Source organism: Hypanus sabinus, chromosome 31, assembly GCF_030144855.1.
Source record: "Hypanus sabinus isolate sHypSab1 chromosome 31, sHypSab1.hap1, whole genome shotgun sequence".
Classification (NCBI taxonomy): domain Eukaryota; kingdom Metazoa; phylum Chordata; class Chondrichthyes; order Myliobatiformes; family Dasyatidae; genus Hypanus; species Hypanus sabinus.
In genome coordinates this window covers 33,957,278-33,981,582 of record NC_082736.1, presented here as the reverse complement: position 1 = coordinate 33,981,582, position 24,305 = coordinate 33,957,278, and the positions used below count along the sequence as shown (strand labels likewise).

At 57.3% G+C, this 24,305-nt stretch overlaps 1 protein-coding gene across 1 annotated transcript in view; it reads right to left on the bottom strand.

Annotated features, from left to right (window-relative positions):
- The window catches only part of LOC132383713 (uncharacterized), a 29,989-nt gene that overhangs the window by 5,000 nt on the left and 684 nt on the right, over positions 1-24,305 (bottom strand). Inside the window, exons 2-3 of the mRNA XM_059954902.1 lie at positions 18,148-19,024; positions 3,895-4,037 (exon numbers count right to left, since the gene is read on the bottom strand). Coding sequence (XP_059810885.1) covers positions 3,895-4,037; positions 18,148-18,961 — 957 coding nt within the window. The 5' untranslated portion in view covers positions 18,962-19,024. The remainder of the gene's footprint in view (positions 1-3,894; positions 4,038-18,147; positions 19,025-24,305) is intronic.

Sequence of the window (24,305 nt, the reverse complement as noted above, 5' to 3'; positions counted from 1 at the left end):
AGCAGGTGTGCCTAATAAAGTGGCCACTGAGTGTCCCGTCACAATTTTGTATCCTCCTGTAAGTTCTCCCCTCATACTCCTGCACTGCAGGGAGTAAAACCCTCACCTATTCAACCCTTCCCAATAACTCAGGCCCTCAAGTCCCGGTAACGTCCTTGTAAGTTTTTCCTGCATTCTTTCAAACTTGTTTACATCTTTCCTGTAGGTCGGTGACCAAAACTGCACACGACGCTCCAAATCTGGCCTCATCAACATCTTCTTCAACTTCAACATCCCATCTCCTGTACTCAAGACTTTGATTTGTGAAGGCCAATGTGCAAAAAGCTCCCTTTATGACCCCATCTACCTGTGACGCCATTTTCAAGGAATATGTTCCAGATACTTGTGTCTGACCGCACTCCTCGGTGCCCTACTATTCACTGTGTAAGACCCACCCTGGTTATTCCTCCCAAGGTGCAACACATCGCACTTTTCAGCATTAAACTCCGTCTGCCATTTTCTCCAGTTGGTCCAGGTCCTGCTACAAGCTTCAGTAGTCATCCTCGCTGACGGCTACACCCCCAGTCCTGGTGTCATCCCCAAATTTTGCTGGTCCAGTTGACCACACCATCATCCAGATCACTGATAAATGACAATCGACAACGGACCCGCCAGCACTCCATGAGTCACAGGCCTCCAGAGAGAGAGGCAACCCTCTACTACCACTCTCCGGCTTCTCCCGCTAAGACCATAGAAACACGGAAAACCGACAGCGCAATACAGGCCCTTCGGCCCACAAACCTGTGCCAAACATGTCCTTAAATGTATCTCAGGCTACTCATAACCCTCTATTTTTCTGAGCTCCATGTACCTGTCCAGGAGTCTCTTAAAAGACTCTATCGTATCCGTCTCCACCACCGTTGTCGGCAGCCCCTTCCACACACTCACCACTCTCTGTGTAAAATACTTAACCCCTGACATCTCCTCTGTACCTACCCCCCAGCACCTTAAACCTGTGCCCTCTCGTGCTAGCCATCTCAGCCCTGGGAAAAAGCCTCTGACTATCCACATGATCAATGCCTCTCATCATCTTGTACACCTCTATCAGGTCACCTCTCATCCTCCGTCGCTCCAAGGAGAAAAGGCCGAGTTCACTCACCCAATTCTCACCAGGCATGCTCCCCAATCCAGGCAACATCCTTGTAAATCTCCTCTGCACCCTTTCTATGGTTTCCACATCCTTCCTGTAGTGAGGCGACCAGAACTGAGCACAGTACTCCAAGTGGGGTCTGACCAGGGCCCTAAATAGCTGCAACATTACCTCTCGGCTCTTAAACTCAATCCCACAGTTGATGAAGGCCAATACACCGTATGCTTTCTAAACCACAGAGTCAACCTGCGCAGCAGCTTTGAGTGTCCTATGGACTCGGACCCCAAGATCCCTCTGATTCTCCACACTGCCAAGAGTCTTACCATTAATACTATATTCTGCCATCATATGTGACCTATCAAAATGAACCACCTCACACTTGTCTGGGTTGAACTCCATCTGCCACTTCTCAGCCCAGTTTTGCATCCTATCAATGTCCTGCTGTAACCTCTAACAGTCATCCACACTATCCACAACACCCCCAACCTTTGTGTCACCAGCAAACTTACTAACCCATCCTCCACTTCCTCATCCAGGTCATTTATAAAAATCACGAAGAGTAAGGGTCCCAGAACAGATCCCTGAGGCTGGTCACCGACCTCCATGCAGAATATGACCCATCTACAACCACTCTTTGCCTTCTGTGGGCAAACCAATTCTGGATCCACAAAGCAATGTCCCCTTCGATCCCATGCCTCCTTACTTTCTCAATAAACCCTGCATGAGGTACCTTATCAAATGCCTTGCTGAAATCCATATACACTACACCTACTGCTCTTCCTTCATCAATGTGTTTAGTCACATTCTCAAAAAATTCAATCAGGCTCATAATGCATGACCTGCCTTTCATAAAGCAATGCTGACTATTCCTAATCATATTATACATATTATACCAAATGTTCATAAATCCTGCCTCTCAGGATCTTCTCCATCAACTTACCAACCACTGAGGTAAGACTCACTGGTCTATATTTTCCTGGGCTATCTCTACTCCCTTTCCTGAATAAGGGAACAACATCAGCAACCCTCCAATCCTCCGGGACCTCTCATTGATGATGCAAAGATCATCACCAGAGGCTCAACAATCTCCTCCCTCGCCTCCCACAGTAGCCTGGGGTACATCTCACCCTGTCCCGGTAACTTATCCAACTTGATGCTTTCCAAAGCTCCAGCACACCCTCTTTCTTAATATCTACATGCTCAAGCTTTTCAGTCCACTGTAAGTCATCACTACAATCACCAAGATCATTTCCATAGTGAATACTGAAACAAAGTACTCATTAAGTACCTCTGCTCTCTGCTCCCATTCCATACACACTTTTCCACTGTCACATTTGATTGGTCCTATCCTGTTTCTCTTCACATACTTGTAGAATACCTTGGGGTTTTCTTTAACCCTGCCCGCCAAGGTCTTCTCAAGGCCCCTTCTGGCTCTCCTAATTTCATTCCTAAGCTCCTTCCTGCTGGCCTTATAATCTTCTAGATCGCTATCATTACCTAGTATTTTGAACCTTCGTAAGCTTTTCATCTTGACTAGATTTACAACAGACTTTGTACACCATGGTTCCTGTATCCTGTCTCATTGGAACGTACCAATGCAGAACCCCACGCAAATATCCCCTGAACATTTGCCACATTTCTTCGGTGCATTTCCCTGAAAACATCTGTTTCCAATTTATGCTTCCAAGTTCCTGCCTGATCGCCTCATATTTCCCCTTACTCCAATTAAACACTTTCCCTGACTTGTCTGTTCCTATCCCTATCCAATGTAAAGGAGATAGAATTGCGATCACTATCTCCAAAATTCTCTCCCACTGAGAGAACTGACACCTGACCAGGTTCATTTCCCAATACCAGATCAAGTACAGCCTCTCCTCTTGTAGGCTTATGTACATATTGTGTCAAGAAACCTTCCTGAACACACCTAACAAACTCCATCCCATCTAAACCCCTTGCTCTAGGGAGATGCCAATCAATATTGGGGAAATTAAAATCTCCCACCACAACAACCCTGTTATTATTACGCCTTTGCAGAATCTGTCTCCCTATCTACTCCTCGATGTCCCTGTTACTATTGGGTAGTCTATAAATATACCCAGTAGAGTTATTGACCCCTTCCTGTTCCTATCTTCCACCCACAGAGACTCCGTCGACAATCCCTCCAGGATTTCCTCCTTCTCTGCAGCCGTGACACTATCTCTGATCAACAGTGCCACACCCCCACCTCTTTTGTCTCCCTCCCTGTCTCAGTACACAGAGCACAGGACAGTACAGGCCCTACGGCACACAACAAACTTCACCTATTCTGGAAATCGATCCCCTCCCACATGGGCCTCCATCTTTCCACCACCCACGAGTCTGCCTGGGGGTGTACAGGCTCTCCGGAGAAGGGCAGTACCTCAGGCGAGTGGGGCCGGTCGCGTCCATTCTGGGGCATCTCGCTGCCCTCGGGTCACCCAGCTCTCACCTTAAACGCGGAGATTTCAGAGGAGATTTACAAGGGTGTCGCCGGGACTGGGGAGCGTGCCCGAGGAGAACAGGTTGAGTGAACTCGGCCTTTTTTCCTTGGAGCGGCGGAGGGTGAGAGGTGACCTGACAGAGGTGTACAAGATTATGAGAGGCACTGATCGCGTGGTTAGCCAGAGGTTCCCTTAAATGCCCCAGATGTATCTGTCGCGACAGCTCACCCGAGTGAGTGTGGGGATGCCTACCTCCTGCGCAGGAGCAGAGGGCAGACGCCACTCTGAGACCGCGGACAAGCCTACCTGTTCCCAGTAGAGTTCGGTGGGGCGGAGCGGGGGGTTCAGGTATTTGCTGGTGGAGGGGTCCAACAGCTGGACACAGGCATTCTCTGACTCCGACCTCTGGCAGGGACCCGGGTAGTGTGGGGAGGCGCTAGAGACGGCGACTGTGGGGACAGAGAGGAGGAAGGCAGCCAGTCAGGTACGGGGGGCGAATATGTCCCGCATTCGCCCGCACGTACAGCATGCACAGCGAGAGCAGAACCCGACATTCCCAGCGGAAAACAATTTCGAACACACCTCATCTGGAAATATAACACACCCCACACCCCTCACTGTGACTCCGACTCTCCCCAGACCCCTCACTGTGACTCCGACACTCCCCACACCCCTCACTGTTACACAGACACACCCCACAACCTCACTGTGACACTGACACCCCACACCCTCACTGTGACACTGACACACCCCACACCCCTCACTGTGACACTGACACTCCCCACACCCCTCACTGTGACACCGACACTCCCCACACCCCTCACTGTGACACCGACACACCCCACACCCCTCACTGTGACACTGACACTCCCCACACCCCTCACTGTGACACCGACCCTCCCCACACCCCTCACTGTGACACCGACACACCCCACACCCCTCACTGTTACACCGACACACCCCACACCCCTCACTGTGACACCGACACACCCCACACCCCTCACTGTGACTCCGACACTCCCCACACCCCTCACTGTGACTCCGACACACCCCACACCCCTCACTGTGACTCCGACACTCCCCACACCCCTCACTGTGACTCCGACACTCCCCACACCCCTCACTGTTACACCGACACACCCCACACCCCTCACTGTTACACCGACACACCCCACAACCTCACTGTTACACCGACACACCCCACACCCCTCACTGTGACACCGACACTCCCCACACCCCTCACTGTGACACCGACACTCCCCACACCCCTCACTGTGACACCGATACACCCCACACCCCTCACTGTGACACTGACACACCCCACACCCCTCACTGTGACACCGATATACCCCACACCCCTCACTGTGACACTGACACACCCCACACCCCTCACTGTGACACCGATACACCCCACACCCCTCACTGTGACACCGATACACCCCACACCCCTCACTGTGACACTGACACACCCCACACCCCTCACTGTGACACCGACACACCCCACAACCTCACTGTGACACTGACACACCCCACACCCCTCACTGTGACACCGACACGCCCCACACCCCTCACTGTGACACTGACACACCCCATACCCCTCACTGTGACACTGACACGCCCCACACCCCTCACTGTGACACTGACACTCCCCACACCCTCACTGTGACTCCGACACACCCCACAACCTCACTGTGACACTGACACTCCCCACACCCTCACTGTTACACCGACACACCCCACAACCTCACTGTGACTCCGACTCTCCCCACACCCCTCACTGTGACTCCGACACTCCCCACACCCCTCACTGTTACACCGACACACCCCACAACCCCTCACTGTGACACCGACACGCCCCACACCCCTCACTGTGTCACCGACACTCCCCACACCCTCACTGTGACACTGACACCCCACACCCCTCACTGTGACACTGACACTCCCCACACCCCTCACTGTAACTCCAACACTCCCCACACCCCTCACTGTTACACCGACACACCCCACACCCCTCACTGTGACACTGACACTCCCCACACCCCTCACTGTGACACCGACCCTCCCCACACCCCTCACTGTGACACCGACACACCCCACACCCCTCACTGTGACACTGACACTCCCCACACCCCTCACTGTGACACCGACACACCCCACACCCCTCACTGTGACACTGACACACCCCACACCCCTCACTGTTACACCGACACACCCCACACCCCTCACTGTGACACTGACACACCCCACACCCCTCACTGTGACACTGACACTCCCCACACCCCTCACTGTGACTCCGACACTCCCCACACCCCTCACTGTGACACTGACACTCCCTACACCCCTCACTGTGACTCCGACACTCCCCACACCCCTCACTGTGACACTGACACACCCTACACCCCTCACTGTGACACTGACACTCCCCACACCCCTCACTGTGACACTGACACACCCCACACCCCTCACTGTGACACCGACACTCCCCACACCCTCACTGTGACACTGACACACCCCACACCCCTCACTGTGACTCCGACACTCCCCACACCCCTCACTGTTACACCGACACACCCCACAACCTCACTGTGACACTGACACACCCCACACCCCTCACTGTGACACCGACACGCCCCACACCCCTCACTGTGACACTGACATTCCCCACACCCCTCACTGTTACACCGACACACCCCACACCCCTCACTGTGACACTGACACACCCCACACCCCTCACTGTGACACTGACACTCCCCACACCCCTCACTGTTACACCGACACACCCCACACCCCTCACTGTGACACTGACACACCCCATACCCCTCACTGTGACACCGACACGCCCCACACCCCTCACTGTGACACTGACACTCCCCACACCCCTCACAGTGACACCGACACACCCCACAACCTCACTGTGACACTGACACACCCCACACCCCTCACTGTGACACCGACACGCCCCACACCCCTCACTGTGACACCGACACACCCCACACCCCTCACTGTGACACTGACACTCCCCACACCCCTCACTGTGACACCGACACACCCCGCACCCCTCACTGTGACACTGACACTCCCCACACCCCTCACTGTGACACCGACCCTCCCCACACCCCTCACTGTGACACCGACACACCCCACACCCCTCACTGTGACACCGTCACTCCCCACACCCCTCACTGTTACACCGACACACCCCACACCCCTCACTGTGACACTGACACTCCCCACACCCCTCACTGTGACTACGACACTCCCCACACCCCTCACTGTGACACCGACACGCCCCACACCCCTCACCGTGACACCGACACACCCCACACCCTCACTGTGACACTGACACTCCCCACACCCCTCACTGTGACACCGACACACCCCACACCCCTCACTGTGACACTGACACACCCCACACCCCTCACTGTTACACCGACACACCCCACACCCCTCACTGTGACACTGACACACCCCACACCCCTCACTGTGACACTGACACTCCCCACACCCCTCACTGTGACTCCGACACTCCCCACACCCCTCACTGTGACACTGACACTCCCTACACCCCTCACTGTGACTCCGACACTCCCCACACCCCTCACTGTGACACTGACACACCCCACAGCCCTCACTGTGACACTGACACTCCCCACACCCCTCACTGTGACACTGACACACCCCACACCCCTCACTGTTACACCGACACTCCCCACACCCTCACTGTGACACTGACACACCCCACACCCTCACTGTGACACTGACACACCCCACACCCCTCACTGTGACTCCGACACTCCCCACACCCCTCACTGTTACACCGACACACCCCACAACCTCACTGTGACACTGACACACCCCACACCCCTCACTGTGACACCGACACGCCCCACACCCCTCACTGTGACACTGACACTCCGCACACCCATCACTGTTACACCGACACTCCCCACACCCCTCACTGTGACACTGACACACCCCACACCCCTCACTGTTACACCGACACACCCCACACCCCTCACAGTGACACTGACACACCCCACACCACTCACTGTGATACTGACACTCCCCACACCCCTCACTGTGACAATGACACACCCCACACCCCTCACTGTGACACCGACACTCCCCACACGCCTCACTGTGACACTGACACACCCCACACCCCTCACTGTGACTCCGACACTCCCCACACCCCTCACTGTGACACAGACACTCCCTAAACCCCTCACTGTGACTCCGACACTCCCCACACCCCTCACTGTGACTCCGACACTCCCCACACCCCTCACTGCGACACTGACACACCCCACACTGTGACTCCGACACTCCCCACACCCCTCACTGTGACACCGACACTCTCCACACCCTCACTGTGACACTGACACTCCCCACACCCCTCACTGTTACACCGACACACCCCACAACCTCACTGTGACACTGACACACCCCACACCCCTCACTGTGGCACCGACACTCCCCACATCCCTCACTGTGACACCGACACTCTCCACACCCTCACTGTAACACCGACACACCCCACACCCCTAACTGTGACTCCGTCACTCCCCACACCCCTCACCGTGACACTGACACTCCCCACACCCCTCACTGTGACAATGACACACCCCACACCCCTCACTGTGACACCGACACTCCCCACACGCCTCACTGTGACACTGACACACCCCACACCCCTCACTGTGACTCCGACACTCCCCACACCCCTCACTGTGACACAGACACTCACTACACCCCTCACTGTGACTCCGACACTCCCCACAACCTCACTGTGACACTGACACACCCCACACCCCTCACTGTGACACTGACACTCCCCACACCCCTCACTGTGACACTGACACACCCCACACCCCTCACTGTGACACTGACACTCCCCACACCCCTCACTGTGACACTGACACTCCCCTCACCCCTCACTGTGACAATGACACACCCCACACCCCTCACTGTGACACTGACACACCCCACACCCCTCACTGTGACACTGACACTCCCCACACCCCTCACTGTGACACTGACACACCCCACACCCCTCACTGTGACACTGACACTCCCCTCACCCCTCACTGTGACACCGACACACCCCACACCCCTCACTGTGACTCCGACACTCCCCACACCCCTCACTGTTACACCGACACACCCCACAACCTCACTGTGACACTGACACACCCCACACCCCTCACTGTGACACTGACACTCCCCACACCCCTCACTGTGACACTGACACACCCCACACCCCTCACTGTGACACTGACACTCCCCACACCCCTCACTGTGACACTGACACACCCCACACCCCTCACTGTGACACTGACACACCCCACACCCATCACTGTGACACCTACACACCCCTCACCCCTCACTGTGACACTGACTCACCCCACACCCCTCACTGCGACACTGACACACCCCACACCCCTCACCTGTCACACTGACACTCCCCACACCCTCACTGTGACACTGACACACCCCACACCCTCACTGTGACTCCGACACTCCCCACACCCTCACTGTGACACTGACACACCCCACACCCCTCACTGTGACACTGACACACCCCACACCCCTCACTGTGACTCCGACACTCCCCACACCCTCACTGTGACACTGACACTCCCCACACCCTCACTGTGACTCTGACACTCCCCACACCCTCACTGTGACTCCGACACTCCCCACACCCCTCACTGTGACACTGACACTCCCCTCACCCCTCACTGTGACACTGACACTCCCCTCACCCCTCACTGTGACAATGACACACCCCACACCCCTCACTGTGACACTGACACTCCCCACACCCCTCACTGTGACACTGACACACCCCACACGCCTCACTGTGACACTGACACTCCCCACACGCCTCACTGTCACACTGACACACCCCACACCCCTCACTGTGACACTGACACTCCCCTCACCCCTCACTGTGACAATGACACACCCCACACCCCTCACTGTGACACTGACACTCCCCACACCCCTCACTGTGACACTGACACACCCCACACCCCTCACTGTGACACTGACACTCCCCACACCCCTCACTGTGACACTGACACACCCCACACCCCTCACTGTGACACTGACACTCCCCTCACCCCTCACTGTGACACCGACACACCCCACACCCTTCACTGTGACTCCGACACTCCCCACACCCCTCACTGTTACACCGACACACCCCACAACCTCACTGTGACACTGACACACCCCACACCCCTCACTGTGACACTGACACTCCCCACACCCCTCACTGTGACACTGACACACCCCACACCCCTCACTGTGACACCGACACTCCCCACACCCCTCACTGTGACACCGACACTCCCCACACCCCTCACTGTGACACCGATACACCCCACACCCCTCACTGTGACACTGACACACCCCACACCCCTCACTGTGACACCGACACACCCCACAACCTCACTGTGACACTGACACACCCCACACCCCTCACTGTGACTCCGACACTCCCCACACCCCTCACTGTGACACAGACACTCCCTACACCCCTCACTGTGACTCCGACACTCCCCACACCCCTCACTGTGACTCCGACACTCCCCACACCCTCACTGTGACACTGACACACCACACACCCCTCACTGTGACACTGACACACCCCACACCCCTCACTGTGACACCGACACGCCCCACACCCCTCACTGTGACACTGACACACCCCACAACCTCACTGTGACACTGACACTCCCCACACCCTCACTGTTACACCGACACACCCCACAACCTCACTGTGACTCCAACTCTCCCCACACCCCTCACTGTGACTCCGACACTCCCCACACCCCTCACTGTTACACCGACACACCCCACAACCCCTCACTGTGACACCGACACGCCCCACACCCCTCACTGTATCACCGACACTCCCCACACCCTCACTGTGACACTGACACCCCACACCCCTCACTGTGACACTGACACTCCCCACACCCCTCACTGTGACTCCGACACTCCACACACCCCTCACTGTTACACCGACACACCCCACAACCCCTCACTGTGACACCGACACGCCCCACACCCCTCACTGTGTCACCGACACTCCCCACACCCTCACTGTGACACTGACACTCCCCACACCCCACTGTTACACCGACACACCCCACACCCCTCACTGTGACACCGACACGCCCCACACCCCTCACTGTGACTCCGACACTCCCCACACCCCTCACTGTGACACTGACACACCCCACACCCCTCACTGTGACACCGACAAGCCCCACACCCCTCACTGTGACACCGATACACCCCACACCCCTCACTGTGACACTGACACACCCCACACCCTCACTGTGACACTGACACTCCCCACACCCCTCACTGTTACACCGACACACCCCACAACCCTCACTGTGACACCGACACGCCCCACACCCCTCACTGTGTCACCGACACTCCCCACACCCTCACTGTGACACTGACACTCCCCACACCCCTCACTGTTACACCGACACACCCCACACCCCTCACTGTGACACCGACACGCCCCACACCCCTCACTGTGACACTGACACTCCCCACACCCCTCACTGTTACACCGACACACCCCACAACCCTCACTGTGACACCGACACTCCCCACACCCCTCACTGTGACACTGACACTCCCCACACCCTCACTGTGACTCCGACACTCCCCACACCCTCACTGTGACACTGACACGCCCCACACCCCTCACTGTGACACTGACACTCCCCACACCCCTCACAGTGACACCGACACACCCCACAACCTCACTGTGACACTGACACACCCCACACCCCTCACTGTGACACCGACACTCCCCACACCCCTCACTGTGACACTGACACTCCCCACACCCCTCACTGTGACACCGACACACCCCACACCCCTCACTGTGACACTGACACTCCCCACACCCCTCACTGTGACACCGACCCTCCCCACACCCCTCACTGTGACACCGACACACCCCACACCCCTCACTGTGACACTGACACTCCCCACACCCCTCACTGTGACACCGACACACCCCACACCCCTCACTGTGACACTGACACACCCCACACCCCTCACTGTTACACCGACACACCCCACACCCCTCACTGTGACACTGACACACCCCACACCCCTCACTGTGACACTGACACTCCCCACACCCCTCACTGTGACTCCGACACTCCCCACACCCCTCACTGTGACACTGACACTCCCTACACCCCTCACTGTGACTCCGACACTCCCCACACCCCTCTCTGTGACACTGACACACCCCACACCCCTCACTGTGACACTGACACTCCCCACACCCCGCACTGTGACACTGACACACCCCACACCCCTCACTGTGACACCGACACTCCCCACACCCTCACTGTGACACTGACACACCCCACACCCCTCACTGTGACTCCGACACTCCCCACACCCCTCACTGTTACACCGACACACCCCACAACCTCACTGTGACACTGACACACCCCACACCCCTCACTGTGACACCGACACGCCCCACACCCCTCACTGTGACACTGACACTCCCCACACCCCTCACTGTTACACCGACACACCAGAACACCCCTCACTGTGACACTGACACACCCCACACCCCTCACTGTGACACTGACACACCCCACACCCCTCACTGCGACACTGACACTCCCCACACGCCTCACTGTGACACTGACACTCCCCACACCCCTCACTGCGACACTGACACACCCCACACTGTTACACCGACACACCCCACACCCCTCACTGTGACACTGACACTCCCCACACCCTCACTGTGACTCCGACACTCCCCACACCCCTCACTGTGACACCGACACACCCCACACCCCTCACTGTGACACTGACACTCCCCACACCCTCACTGTGACTCCGACACTCCCCACACCCCTCACTGTGACACTGACACTCCCCACACCCCTCACAGTGACACCGACACACCCCACAACCTCACTGTGACACTGACACTCCCCACACCCTCACTGTGACTCCGACACTCCCCACACCCCTCACTGTGACACTGACACTCCCCACACCCCTCACAGTGACACCGACACACCCCACAACCTCACTGTGACACTGACACTCCCCACACCCCTCACTGTGACACCGACACACCCCACACCCCTCACTGTGACACTGACACTCCCCACACCCTCACTGTGACTCCGACACTCCCCACACCCCTCACTGTGACACTGACACTCCCCACACCCCTCACAGTGACACCGACACGCCCCACACCCCTCACTGTGACACCGACACACCCCACACCCCTCACTGTGACACTGACACTCCCCACACCCCTCACTGTGACACCGACACACCCCACACCCCTCACTGTGACACTGACACTCCCCACACCCCTCACTGTGACACCGACCCTCCCCACACCCCTCACTGTGACACCGACACACCCCACACCCCTCACTGTGACACTGACACTCCCCACACCCCTCACTGTGACACTGACACACCCCACACCCCTCACTGTTACACCGACACACCCCACACCCCTCACTGTGACACTGACACACCCCACACCCCTCACTGTGACTCCGACACTCCCCACACCCCTCACTGTGACACTGACACTCCCTACACCCCTCACTGTGACTCCGACACTCCCCACACCCCTCACTGTGACACTGACACACCCCACACCCCTCACTGTGACACTGACACTCCCCACACCCCTCACTGTGACAATGACACACCCCACACCCCTCACTGTGACACCGACACTCCCCACACGCCTCACTGTGACACTGACACACCCCACACCCCTCACTGTGACTCCGACACTCCCCACACCCCTCACTGTGACACAGACACTCCCTACACCCCTCACTGTGACTCCGACACTCCCCACACCCCTCACTGTGACTCCGACACTCCCCACACCCCTCACTGCGACACTGACACACCCCACACTGTGACTCCGACACTCCCCACACCCCTCACTGTGACACCGACACTCTCCACACCCTCACTGTGACACTGACACTCCCCACACCCCTCACTGTTACACCGACACACCCCACAACCTCACTGTGACACTGACACACCCCACACCCCTCACTGTGGCACCGACACTCCCCACATCCCTCACTGTGACACCGACACTCTCCACACCCTCACTGTAACACCGACACACCCCACACCCCTCACTGTGTCTCCGTCACTCCCCACACCCCTCACCGTGACACTGACACTCCCCACACCCCTCACTGTGACAATGACACACCCCACACCCCTCACTGTGACACCGACACTCCCCACACGCCTCACTGTGACACTGACACACCCCACACCCCTCACTGTGACTCCGACACTCCCCACACCCCTCACTGTGACACAGACACTCCCTACACCCCTCACTGTGACTCCGACACTCCCCACACCCCTCACTGTGACTCCGACACTCCCCACACCCCTCACTGCGACACTGACACACCCCACACTGTGACTCCGACACTCCCCAGACCCCTCACTGTGACACCGACACTCTCCACACCCTCACTGTGACACTGACACTCCCCACACCCCTCACTGTGACACTGACACACCCCACACCCCTCACTGTGACACCGACACTCCCCACACCCTCACTGTGACTCCGACACTCCCCACACCCCTCACTGTGACACTGACACACCCCACACCCCTCACTATGACACTGACACACCCCACACTGTGACTCCGACACTCCCCACACCCCTCACTGTGACACCGACACTCTCCACACCCCTCACTGTGACACTGACACACCCCACACCCCTCACTGTGACACCGACACTCCCCACACCCTCACTGTGACTCCGACACTCCCCACACCCCTCACTGTGACACTGACACTCCCCACACCCTCACTGTGACTCCGACACTCCCCACACCCTCACAGTGACACTGACACACCCAACACCCCTCACTGTGACACCGACACTCCCCACACCCTCACTGTGACTCCGACACTCCCCACACCCTCACTGTGACACTGACACACCCCACACCCTCACTGTGACACTGACAATCCCCACACCCCTCACTATGAAACTGACACACCCCACACCCTCACTGTGACTCCGACACTCCCCACACCCCTCACTGTTACACCGACACACCCCACAACCCCTCACTGTGACACCGACACGCCCCACACCCCTCACTGTGTCACCGACACTCCCCACACCCTCACTGTGACACTGACACTCCCCACACCCCTCACTGTTACACCGACACACCCCACACCCCTCACTGTGACTCCGACACTCCCCACACCCCTCACTGTGACACTGACACTCCCCACACCCCTCACTGTGACACCGACACGCCCCACACCCCTCACTGTGACACTGACACTCCCCACACCCCTCACTGTTACACCGACACACCCCACACCCCTCACTGTGACACTGACACACCCCACACCCCTCACTGTGACACCGACACGCCCCACACCCCTCACTGTGACACCGACACTCCCCACACCCCTCACTGTGACACTGACACTCCCCACACCCTCACTGTGACTGCGACACTCCCCACACCCTCACTGTGACACCGACACGCCCCACACCCCTCACTGTGACACTGACACTCCCCACACCCCCCACTGTTACACCGACACACCCCACACCCCTCACTGTTACACTGACACACCCCACACCCCTCACTGTGACATCGACACTCCCCACACCCCTCACTGTGACTCCGACACTCCCCACACCCCTCACTGTGACACTGACTCACCCCACACCCCTCACTGCGACACTGACACACCCCACACCCCTCACTGTGACACCGACACTCCCCACACGCCTCACTGTCACACTGACACTCCCCACACCCTCACTGTGACACTGACACACCCCACACCCCTCACTGTGACTCCGACACTCCCCACACCCTCACTGTGACACTGACACACCCCACATCCCTCACTGTGACTCCGACACTCCCCACACCCTCACTGTCACACTGACACTCCCCACACCCTCACTGTGACACTGACACACCCCACACCCCTCACTGTGACACTGACACACCCCACACCCCTCACTGTGACCCCGACACTCCCCACACCCTCACTGTCACACTGACACTCTCCACACCCTCACTGTGACACTGACACACCCCACACCCCTCACTGTGACACCGACACTCCCCACATCCCTCACTGTAACACCGACACACCCCACACCCCTCACTGTGACACTGACTCACCCCACACCCCTCACTGCGACACTGACACACCCCACACCCCTCACTGTGACACCGACACTCCCCACACGCCTCACTGTCACACTGACACTCCCCACACGCTCACTGTGACACTGACACACCCCACACCCCTCACTGTGACTCCGACACTCCCCACACCCTCACTGTGACACTGACACACCCCACACCCCTCACTGTGACTCCGACACTCCCCACACCCTCACTGTGACCCCGACACTCCCCACACCCTCACTGTCACACTGACACTCCCCACACCCTCACTGTGACACTGACACACCCCACACCCCTCACTGTGACACCGACACTCCCCACATCCCTCACTGTAACACCGACACACCCCACACCCCTCACCGTGACACCGACACACCCCACACCCATCACTGTGACACCGACACTCCCCACACCCCTCACTGTGACACTGACACACCCCACACCCCTCACTGTGACATCGACACGCCCCACACCCCTCACTGTGACACTGACACACCCCACACACCTCACTGTAACACTGACACCCCACACCCCTCACCGTGACACTGACACACCCCACACCCCTCACTGTGACACTGACACTCCCCACACCCCTCACTGTGACACCGTCACTCCCCTCACCCTCACTGTGACACTGACACACCCCACACACCTCACTGTAACACTGACACCCCACACCCCTCACCGTGACACTGACACACCCCACACCCCTCACTGTGACACCGTCCCTCCCCACACCCCTCACTGTGACACTGACACACCCCACACCCCTCACTGTAACACCGACACACCCCACACCCCTCACTGTGACACCGACACTCCCCTCACCCTCACTGTGACACCGACACTCCCCACACCCATCTCTGTGACACCGACATACCCCTCACCCCTCACTGTGACACTGACACACCTCACACCCCTCACTGTGACACTGACACTCCCCTCACCCTCACTGTGACACCGACACTCCCCACACCCCTCACTGTGACACCGATACACCCCACACCCCTCACTGTGACACCGATACACCCCACACCCCTCACTGTGACACTGACACTCCCCACACCCCTCACTATGACACTGACACTCCCCACACCCCTCACTGTGACACTGACACTCCCCACACCCCTCACTGTGACACCGACACTCCCCACACCCCTCACTGTGACACTGACACACCCCACACCCCTCACTGTGACACCGACACACCCCACACCCTCACTGTGACACTGACACTCCCCACACCCCTCACTGTGACACCGACACTCCCCACACCCTCACTGTGACACAGACACACCCCACACCCCTCACTGTGACACCGACACGCCCCACACCCCTCACTGTGACACTGACACTCCCCACACCCCTCACCGTGACACTGACATACCCCACACCCCTCACTGTGGCACCGACACTCCCCACATCCCTCACTGTAACACCGTCACTCCCCTCACCCTCACTGTGACACCGACACACCCCTCACTGTGACACTGACACTCCCCACACCCCTCACTGTGACACCGACCCTCCCCACACCCCTCACTGTGACACCGTCACTCCCCTCACCCTCACTATGACTCCGACACTCCCCACACCCCTCAGTGTGACACCGACACTCCCCACACCCCTCACTGTGACTCCGACACTCCCCACACCCCTCACTGTGACACTGACACACCCCACACCCCTCACTGTGACTCCGACACTCCCCACACCCTCACTGTGACACTGACACTCCCCACACCCCTCAGTGTGACACCGACACGCCCCACACCCCTCACTGTGACACTGACACTCCCCTCACCCTCACTGTGACACCGACACTCCCCACACCCCTCACTGTGACACCGACACTCCCCACACCCCTCACTGTGACACTGACACACCCCACACCCCTCACTGTGACACCGACCCTCCCCACACCCCTCACTGTGACACCGACCCTCCCCACACCCCTCACTGTGACACCGACCCTCCCCACACCCCTCACTGTGACACCGTCACTCCCCTCACCCTCACTGTGACACCGACACTCTCCACACCCCTCACTGTGACACCGACCCTCCCCACACCCCTCACTGTGACACCGACCCTCCCCACACCCCTCACTGTGACACCGTCACTCCCCTCACCCTCACTGTGACACCGACACACCCCACACCCCTCACTGTGACACTGACACACCCCACACCCCTCACTGTGACACCGACATGCCCCACACCCCTCACTGTGACACCGACACTCCCCACACCCCTCACTGTGATACTGACACACCCCACACCCCACTGTTACCTGGGGAGCCGTGGCTGTTTTGCTGGTAGACTGGTGTTGGCACTGTCTCCCGCGGCGTCTCTGTCATGCAGAACTGCGACCGTGGTCCACAGATATAGGACTGGGCCTGTCCGGCTCCCAGTGTGAGATCCTCCCTCCTCATTTCCTGCCCTCGCCCGGGCTGGGCTGCCGTCCCTTGCAGGAGGCGGTGGGCCTGGTGCACGTGGGGGAGCCGATATGGGCTGCCTCTCCCATCTGCTTCGTCCTGGGGCTGGGCCAGTCGCTGCCCGAATCCTGGCAGGCTCCGGGCCTGCGCTATGGCGCAGTGGAGGCCCGCGGCCTCCTGCGGACGACAATGAGGGCCCAGGGGGAGCCTAGCCTGGAGGTAGCAGGGTGAGGTCGTGACTCCCGCTAGCATTTGCCTCAGAGTGGGGGTTTGGGTGCAGCCGGAAAATCCTGGGCCCTGCCCCCTTGAGCGACGGTGAGCGAAGGCCTGGTCGAAGGAGTCCAGCCTGCCCGGAGTAAGGTTCTCGCCATGCGGTCCGTAGATGAAACTGTCCAGGCTGCGGCCCCCAGCTGCCCCCTCTGACTTGGCACCCGCCGCCCCAGGTAGGCCTGAGGACATCCAACCGTTGTCGCCGGTGACGGTGACCATCTTGGGGGATCCGGAATGAGGCCGCAGGCCGTCCAGCCGGTCGTGGGTAAAGCCGTGGGGTGCCGACCCGCCCAGGCCTACTCCGTCCAGCCCAGGGGGCAGCGGTGCTGGGCAGTGGCGATCGTAGAGGAGGAGGGAGCCGCAGTCTCCTGGCATGGCTGCTTGCATTTGCTCAGACATGGCGGGGTGGTCTGGTCACAATCGACTGACGGCGGCAATCACCAAGTGTCTCTGAAGCTGCGGCTGCAAAACGGAGGGGGGGGAGAGGTTAGAAATTTGTACAGTAGGGAGGGGTGGAGTGAAAGGGTATGGGGAGGGTGTCTGGAAGAGAAGGAGGGGGGAAATCCAGGAGTAGCAGGGAGGGAGGGGTGAGAGAGGGGGTAGATGGTGTAGGGGGAGGGAGAGGGGTAGGAAGAGACATTGGGAAGAGGAGCAGGTGGGGAGGCTGAGGAAGGTGCAGGGGAGGAAAGGTACAGGGTTGTCGATGGGGTAGGGAAGGAGACAAGTTGATACGAGCAGGCGTCAGTGGGAGGTATTATTCAATTGCATTCTCTCTTCACTGCCCCCTCCCACGGCTGTGCTCCCCCCCCCCCACCCCCGTGGCTTGTTGTAGAGTGCTGAGCATCTCGGAGAGCTAATCATTATGTTAACTGGAGCCGTTAAACCCCTGCGCTCTCGGTTTCACCTGGTCGAGTTAGTTGTGACTGGCACGGGTTTGCTGCATGCTGAGGTTATTCTGAGGGGACTCCTGTTCAGCGGGGACATTGTTGTGGACAGAATGAATGGTCCATCCGTCACTTCCCCTGAGGCCCTGTTGGTATTCTGATGTCTAACCTCTTACTCCCTCTGTCCCACCCTCCGCTCCTGGGCTCGAGTCACCGTCGAGACTTCCTGTGATGGAGAGCCTGCCGTTCCTCGGCACTTGGGTCCAGCCATGTCCTCTGAGAGCTCTCCGTGACAGGAGAGCGACACTGGCTGGAGTCAGGGGCTTTACGCTTTGGCTCCTGGTATGGTCACCCACGCCAAACAGGTCAAAGGGTAGAGGTCAGAGAATGGTCCACCAGTCCGTCAGGTTCAGGGCTAACGACCCTGACTGGTCAATCAAATCTGTAATGGAAACAGCAACGGAGAATCCTTCTACATCGGAGTGTGACGGTATTCCTGAGTCTCCACCTGGGACTTGGTGAAAACCGAGAGGAAGCTACCGACACGATGGAGGAAGCCCTGAACACCGCCCGAGATGGAGGATCTACACCGGTGCCCCGAACGCCAGCGGGGTAACAGGCAAGAAGCAAGTCGAGAAGGTGGCATCCTTTATGAAGGAGTATTGCCACCCAGGACATGCCCGCTTCTCATTGCTACCATCAGGGAGGAGGCACAGGAGCCTGAAGACACACACTCAGTGATTCAGGAACAGCTTCTTCCCCTCTGCCATCAGGGAGGAGGCACAGGAGCCTGAAGACACACACTCAGTGATTCAGGAACAGCTTCTTCCCCTCTGCCATCAGGGAGGAGGTACAGGAGCCTGAAGACACACACTCAACGATTCAGGAACAGCTTCTTCCCCTCTGCCATCAGGGAAGAGGTACAGGAGCCTGAAGACACACACTCAATGATTCAGGAAAAGCTTCTTCCCCTCTGCCATCAGAGAGGGGGTACAGGAGCCTGAAGACACACACTCAATGATTCAGGAACAGCTTCTTCCCCTCTGCCATCAGAGAGGGGGTACAGGAGCCTGAAGACACACACTCAATGATTCAGGAACAGCTTCTTCCCCTCTGCCATCAGAGAGGGGGTACAGGAGCCTGAAGACACACACTCGACGATTCAGGAACAGCTTCTCCCCCTCTGCCATCAGGGAGGAGGTACAGGAGCCTGAAGACACACACTCAGCGATTCAGGAACAGCTTCTTCCCCTCTGCCATCAGGGAGGAGGTACAGGAGCCTGAAGACACACACTCAGTGATTCGGGAAGAGCTTCTTCCCCTCTGCCATCAGGGAGGAGGTACAGGAGCCTGAAGACACACACTCAGCGATTCAGGAACAGCTTCTTCCCCTCTGCCATCAGGGAGGAGGTACAGGAGCCTGAAGACACACACTCAGCAATTCAGGAACAGCTTCTTCCCCTCTGCCATCAGATTTAGGAACGGTCCATGATCCCATGAACACCACCTCACTGCTCTCTTAACCCGCTAATTATTTACAATAATTTTATGTCTCTTTACTGTACAACAAATCTCACATCATCTAATTCAGAGCAAAGATTTGATAGGGGTACACAGAATCCTGAGGGGTATAGATAGGGTAAATGCACGCAGGGTTTTCCCACTGAGGTTGGGCCGGACTGCAACCAGAGGTCGTGGGTTGAGGGTGAAAGGTGAAACGTTTCGGGGGAACTCGAGGGGTAACTTCTTCCAACCTATCAGACTCCTCAATACCCAGAGCCTGGACTGACACCTTCTGCCCTATTGTCCTGTTTATTATTTATTGTAACGCCTGCACTGTTTTGTGCACTTTATGCAGTCCTGGGTAGGTCTGTAGTCTAGTGTAGTTTTCTCTGTGTTGTTTATTACGTAGTTCAGTCTAGTTTTTTGTACTATTTCATGTAACACCATGGTCCTGAAAAACGTTGTCTCGTTTTTACTGTGTACTGTAGCAGCAGCTATGGTCGAAATGACAATAAAAGTGACTTGACGACTTCACTCAGCGGGTGCGGATCGAGCTGCACGAGTGGTGGACGCGGGTTCCATTGCAACGTCGAAACAATCGATTCGCCAACCGCACCGCGCCGCAGCGGTTAGCACGTCGCTTTACAGTACCGGCGACCCGGGTTCAATGCCTGTGAGGAGTTTGTACGCTCCCCCGTGACGGTGTGGGTTTCCTCCCGGTGCTCCGGTTTTCCTCCCACTGGCTGGTAGGTTAATCGATCATTGTAAATTGTTCTGTGATTAGGCTCGGATTATGTCTGTGGGTTGCTGGGCACCACGGCCTGGAGGGTCTAATTTGCAAGTATCTCAATCAATGCATATTGTTTGGACAGGCACATGGATGGGGGGGATATGGCGGGCTATGGTCCGACTGCAGGTCACGGGGACCTCCACTTTAAATATACCCAATGACTCGGACTCCGCAGCCACAGATTCACCTCCCTCTGACTCAAGAAATTCCACCTCGTCTCTGTTCTAAAGCGACGTCCTTCAATTCTAATGTTGTGCCTGTTGGTCCTGGACCCCCCCCACCGTAGGAAACATCCTCTCCACATCCACTCTATCCGTGTCCTCTGGTCCGAGACTCCCCCACTATAGGAAACATCCTCTCCACATCCACTCTATATGTGTCCTCTGGTCCTAGACTCCCCCAGTATAGGAAACATCCTCTCCACATCCACACCATCTTTGTCCTCTGGTGCTAGGCTCCCCCACTATAGAAAACATCCTCTCCACATCCACTCTATCTGTGTCCTCTGGTCCTAGACTCCCCCACTATAGGAAACATCCTCTCCACATCCACACCATCTGTGTCCTCTGGTCCTAGACTCCCCCACTATAGGAAACATCCTCTCCACATCCACTTTATCTGTGTCCTCTGGTCCTAGACTCCCCCACTATAGGAAACATCCTCTCCACATCCACTTTATCTGTGGTCCTAGACTCCTCCACTATAGGAAACATCCTCTCCACATCCACTCTATCTGTGTCCTCTGGTCCTAGACTCCCCCACTATAGGAAACATCCTCGTCCACATCCACTCTATCTGTGTCCTCTGGTCCTGGACTCCCCCACTATTAGGAAACATCCTCTCCACATCCACTCTATCTGTGTCCTCTGGTCCTAGGCTCCCCCACTATAGGAGACATCCTCTCCACATCCACTCTATCTGTGTCCTCTGGTCCCTAGACTCCCCCACTATAGGAAACATCCTCTCCACATCCACACCATCTGTGTCCTCTGGTCCTAGACTCCCCCACTATAGGAAACATCCTCTCCACATCCACTTTATCTGTGTCCTCTGGTCCTAGACTCCCCCACTATAGGAAACATCCTCTCCACATCCACTTTATCTGTGTCCTCTGGTCCTAGACTCCTCCACTATAGGAAACATCCTCTCCACATCCACTCTATCTGTGTCCTCTGGTCCTAGACTCCCCCACTACAGGAAACATCCTCTCCACATCCACTCATCTCCAAGCAGGAATTCCCAGCCTTTCCTTAACGCCAGGGATCAATTCCATTAAGTAAGGGGTCCATGGACCCCAAGTTGGGAACCCCTGACCTAGGTCTTTCAAGTTCAGTATGGACCAGATGGGCCGAAGGTTCGGTTCCGATGCTGCCGTGCTCTCTAACCCGCAACTCTAATAATAAAGCTAATTCTGATTCTGACTCTGGCCAGGAGCTCACAAAACCAACTCATTCCGAGTATCATCAGGTGCACCTTCTTGGAACGTCTTGTCTTTCAGTTCCTCCCCAGTTCTGCTTCAGTCCACCGCCTCTGCATGTCAGACAGGGAACCGGGGTTGCGAAATGTGGTCCCGCTAGGTTTCAAGAAGTCTCCCTGGGCACATGGTCCTGTCTGCAAAGGTCCAGGACGGCCGAGTAAACACACTGTCGAAGTACAGTCCCATGTAACACACAGATAGAGCTCGCGTGCCTGAGACTTTTGCAAAAAAATTTTATGCATTGCTGCAGCCAAAAAGAAAAAAAAAACAGATTTCATGATAGGTGAGTGATAATAAACCAGATTCTGATCTGGGTCGCTATTGTGGACTGAGAGTGGGAAGGGGGCAGGGAGAGGGGGAATCGTGGTCGGGAAGAGAGGAAGGGAGAGGGGAGGGAGCGGGAGGGGAGAGGGGCATTCTGTAAGGGTGAATAAACCAATGGCTTGGAATCAGATGACCTTGCCTGGTGTCTCGGGGCTGGGTGTGCCCATCACACTGCTTCTCTACCCCCCTGTCCCGCACTCCTCTCTCGCCAATTCCAACATCCTTAGCTCCCGCCGGCTCCCCTCTCCCCGTGGACAAATCCGGTGCTGGGCAAAAAAGTCTTGGGCACCCCACCCCTGCACAGGGCTGTTCCTGTCCGTCGCCCTACAACCCCGACGGCCATTTTCTTGCGGGCATTCGCAGCGGATACAAAGACGCACAGCAGAGTCAGACAGACACGAAAGACAACAAATAATAATAATAATAATAATGAATAAATAAATAGGCAATAAAGTTCGAGAAGAGTCCTTGAAAGTGAGTCCGTGGGTCGTGGGAACAGTTCAGTGTTGGGGGTGAGTGAGGTTACCCCCTCTGGTTCAGGAGCCTGATGGCTGAGGGGTAACTGTTCCTGAACCTGGTGGTGTGGGACCTGAGGCTCCTGTACCTCCTTCCTGATGGTTGAGGGGTAACTGTTCCTGAACCTGGTGGTGTGGGGCCTGAGGCTGCTGGACCTTTCCGCTGGTAGCAGCAGCGGGCGTGGCCCCGGGTGTTCTGGGTGGGGGTCCCAGATGCTGGACGCTGATTTCCAGCCAGCGGGTCGCTGTC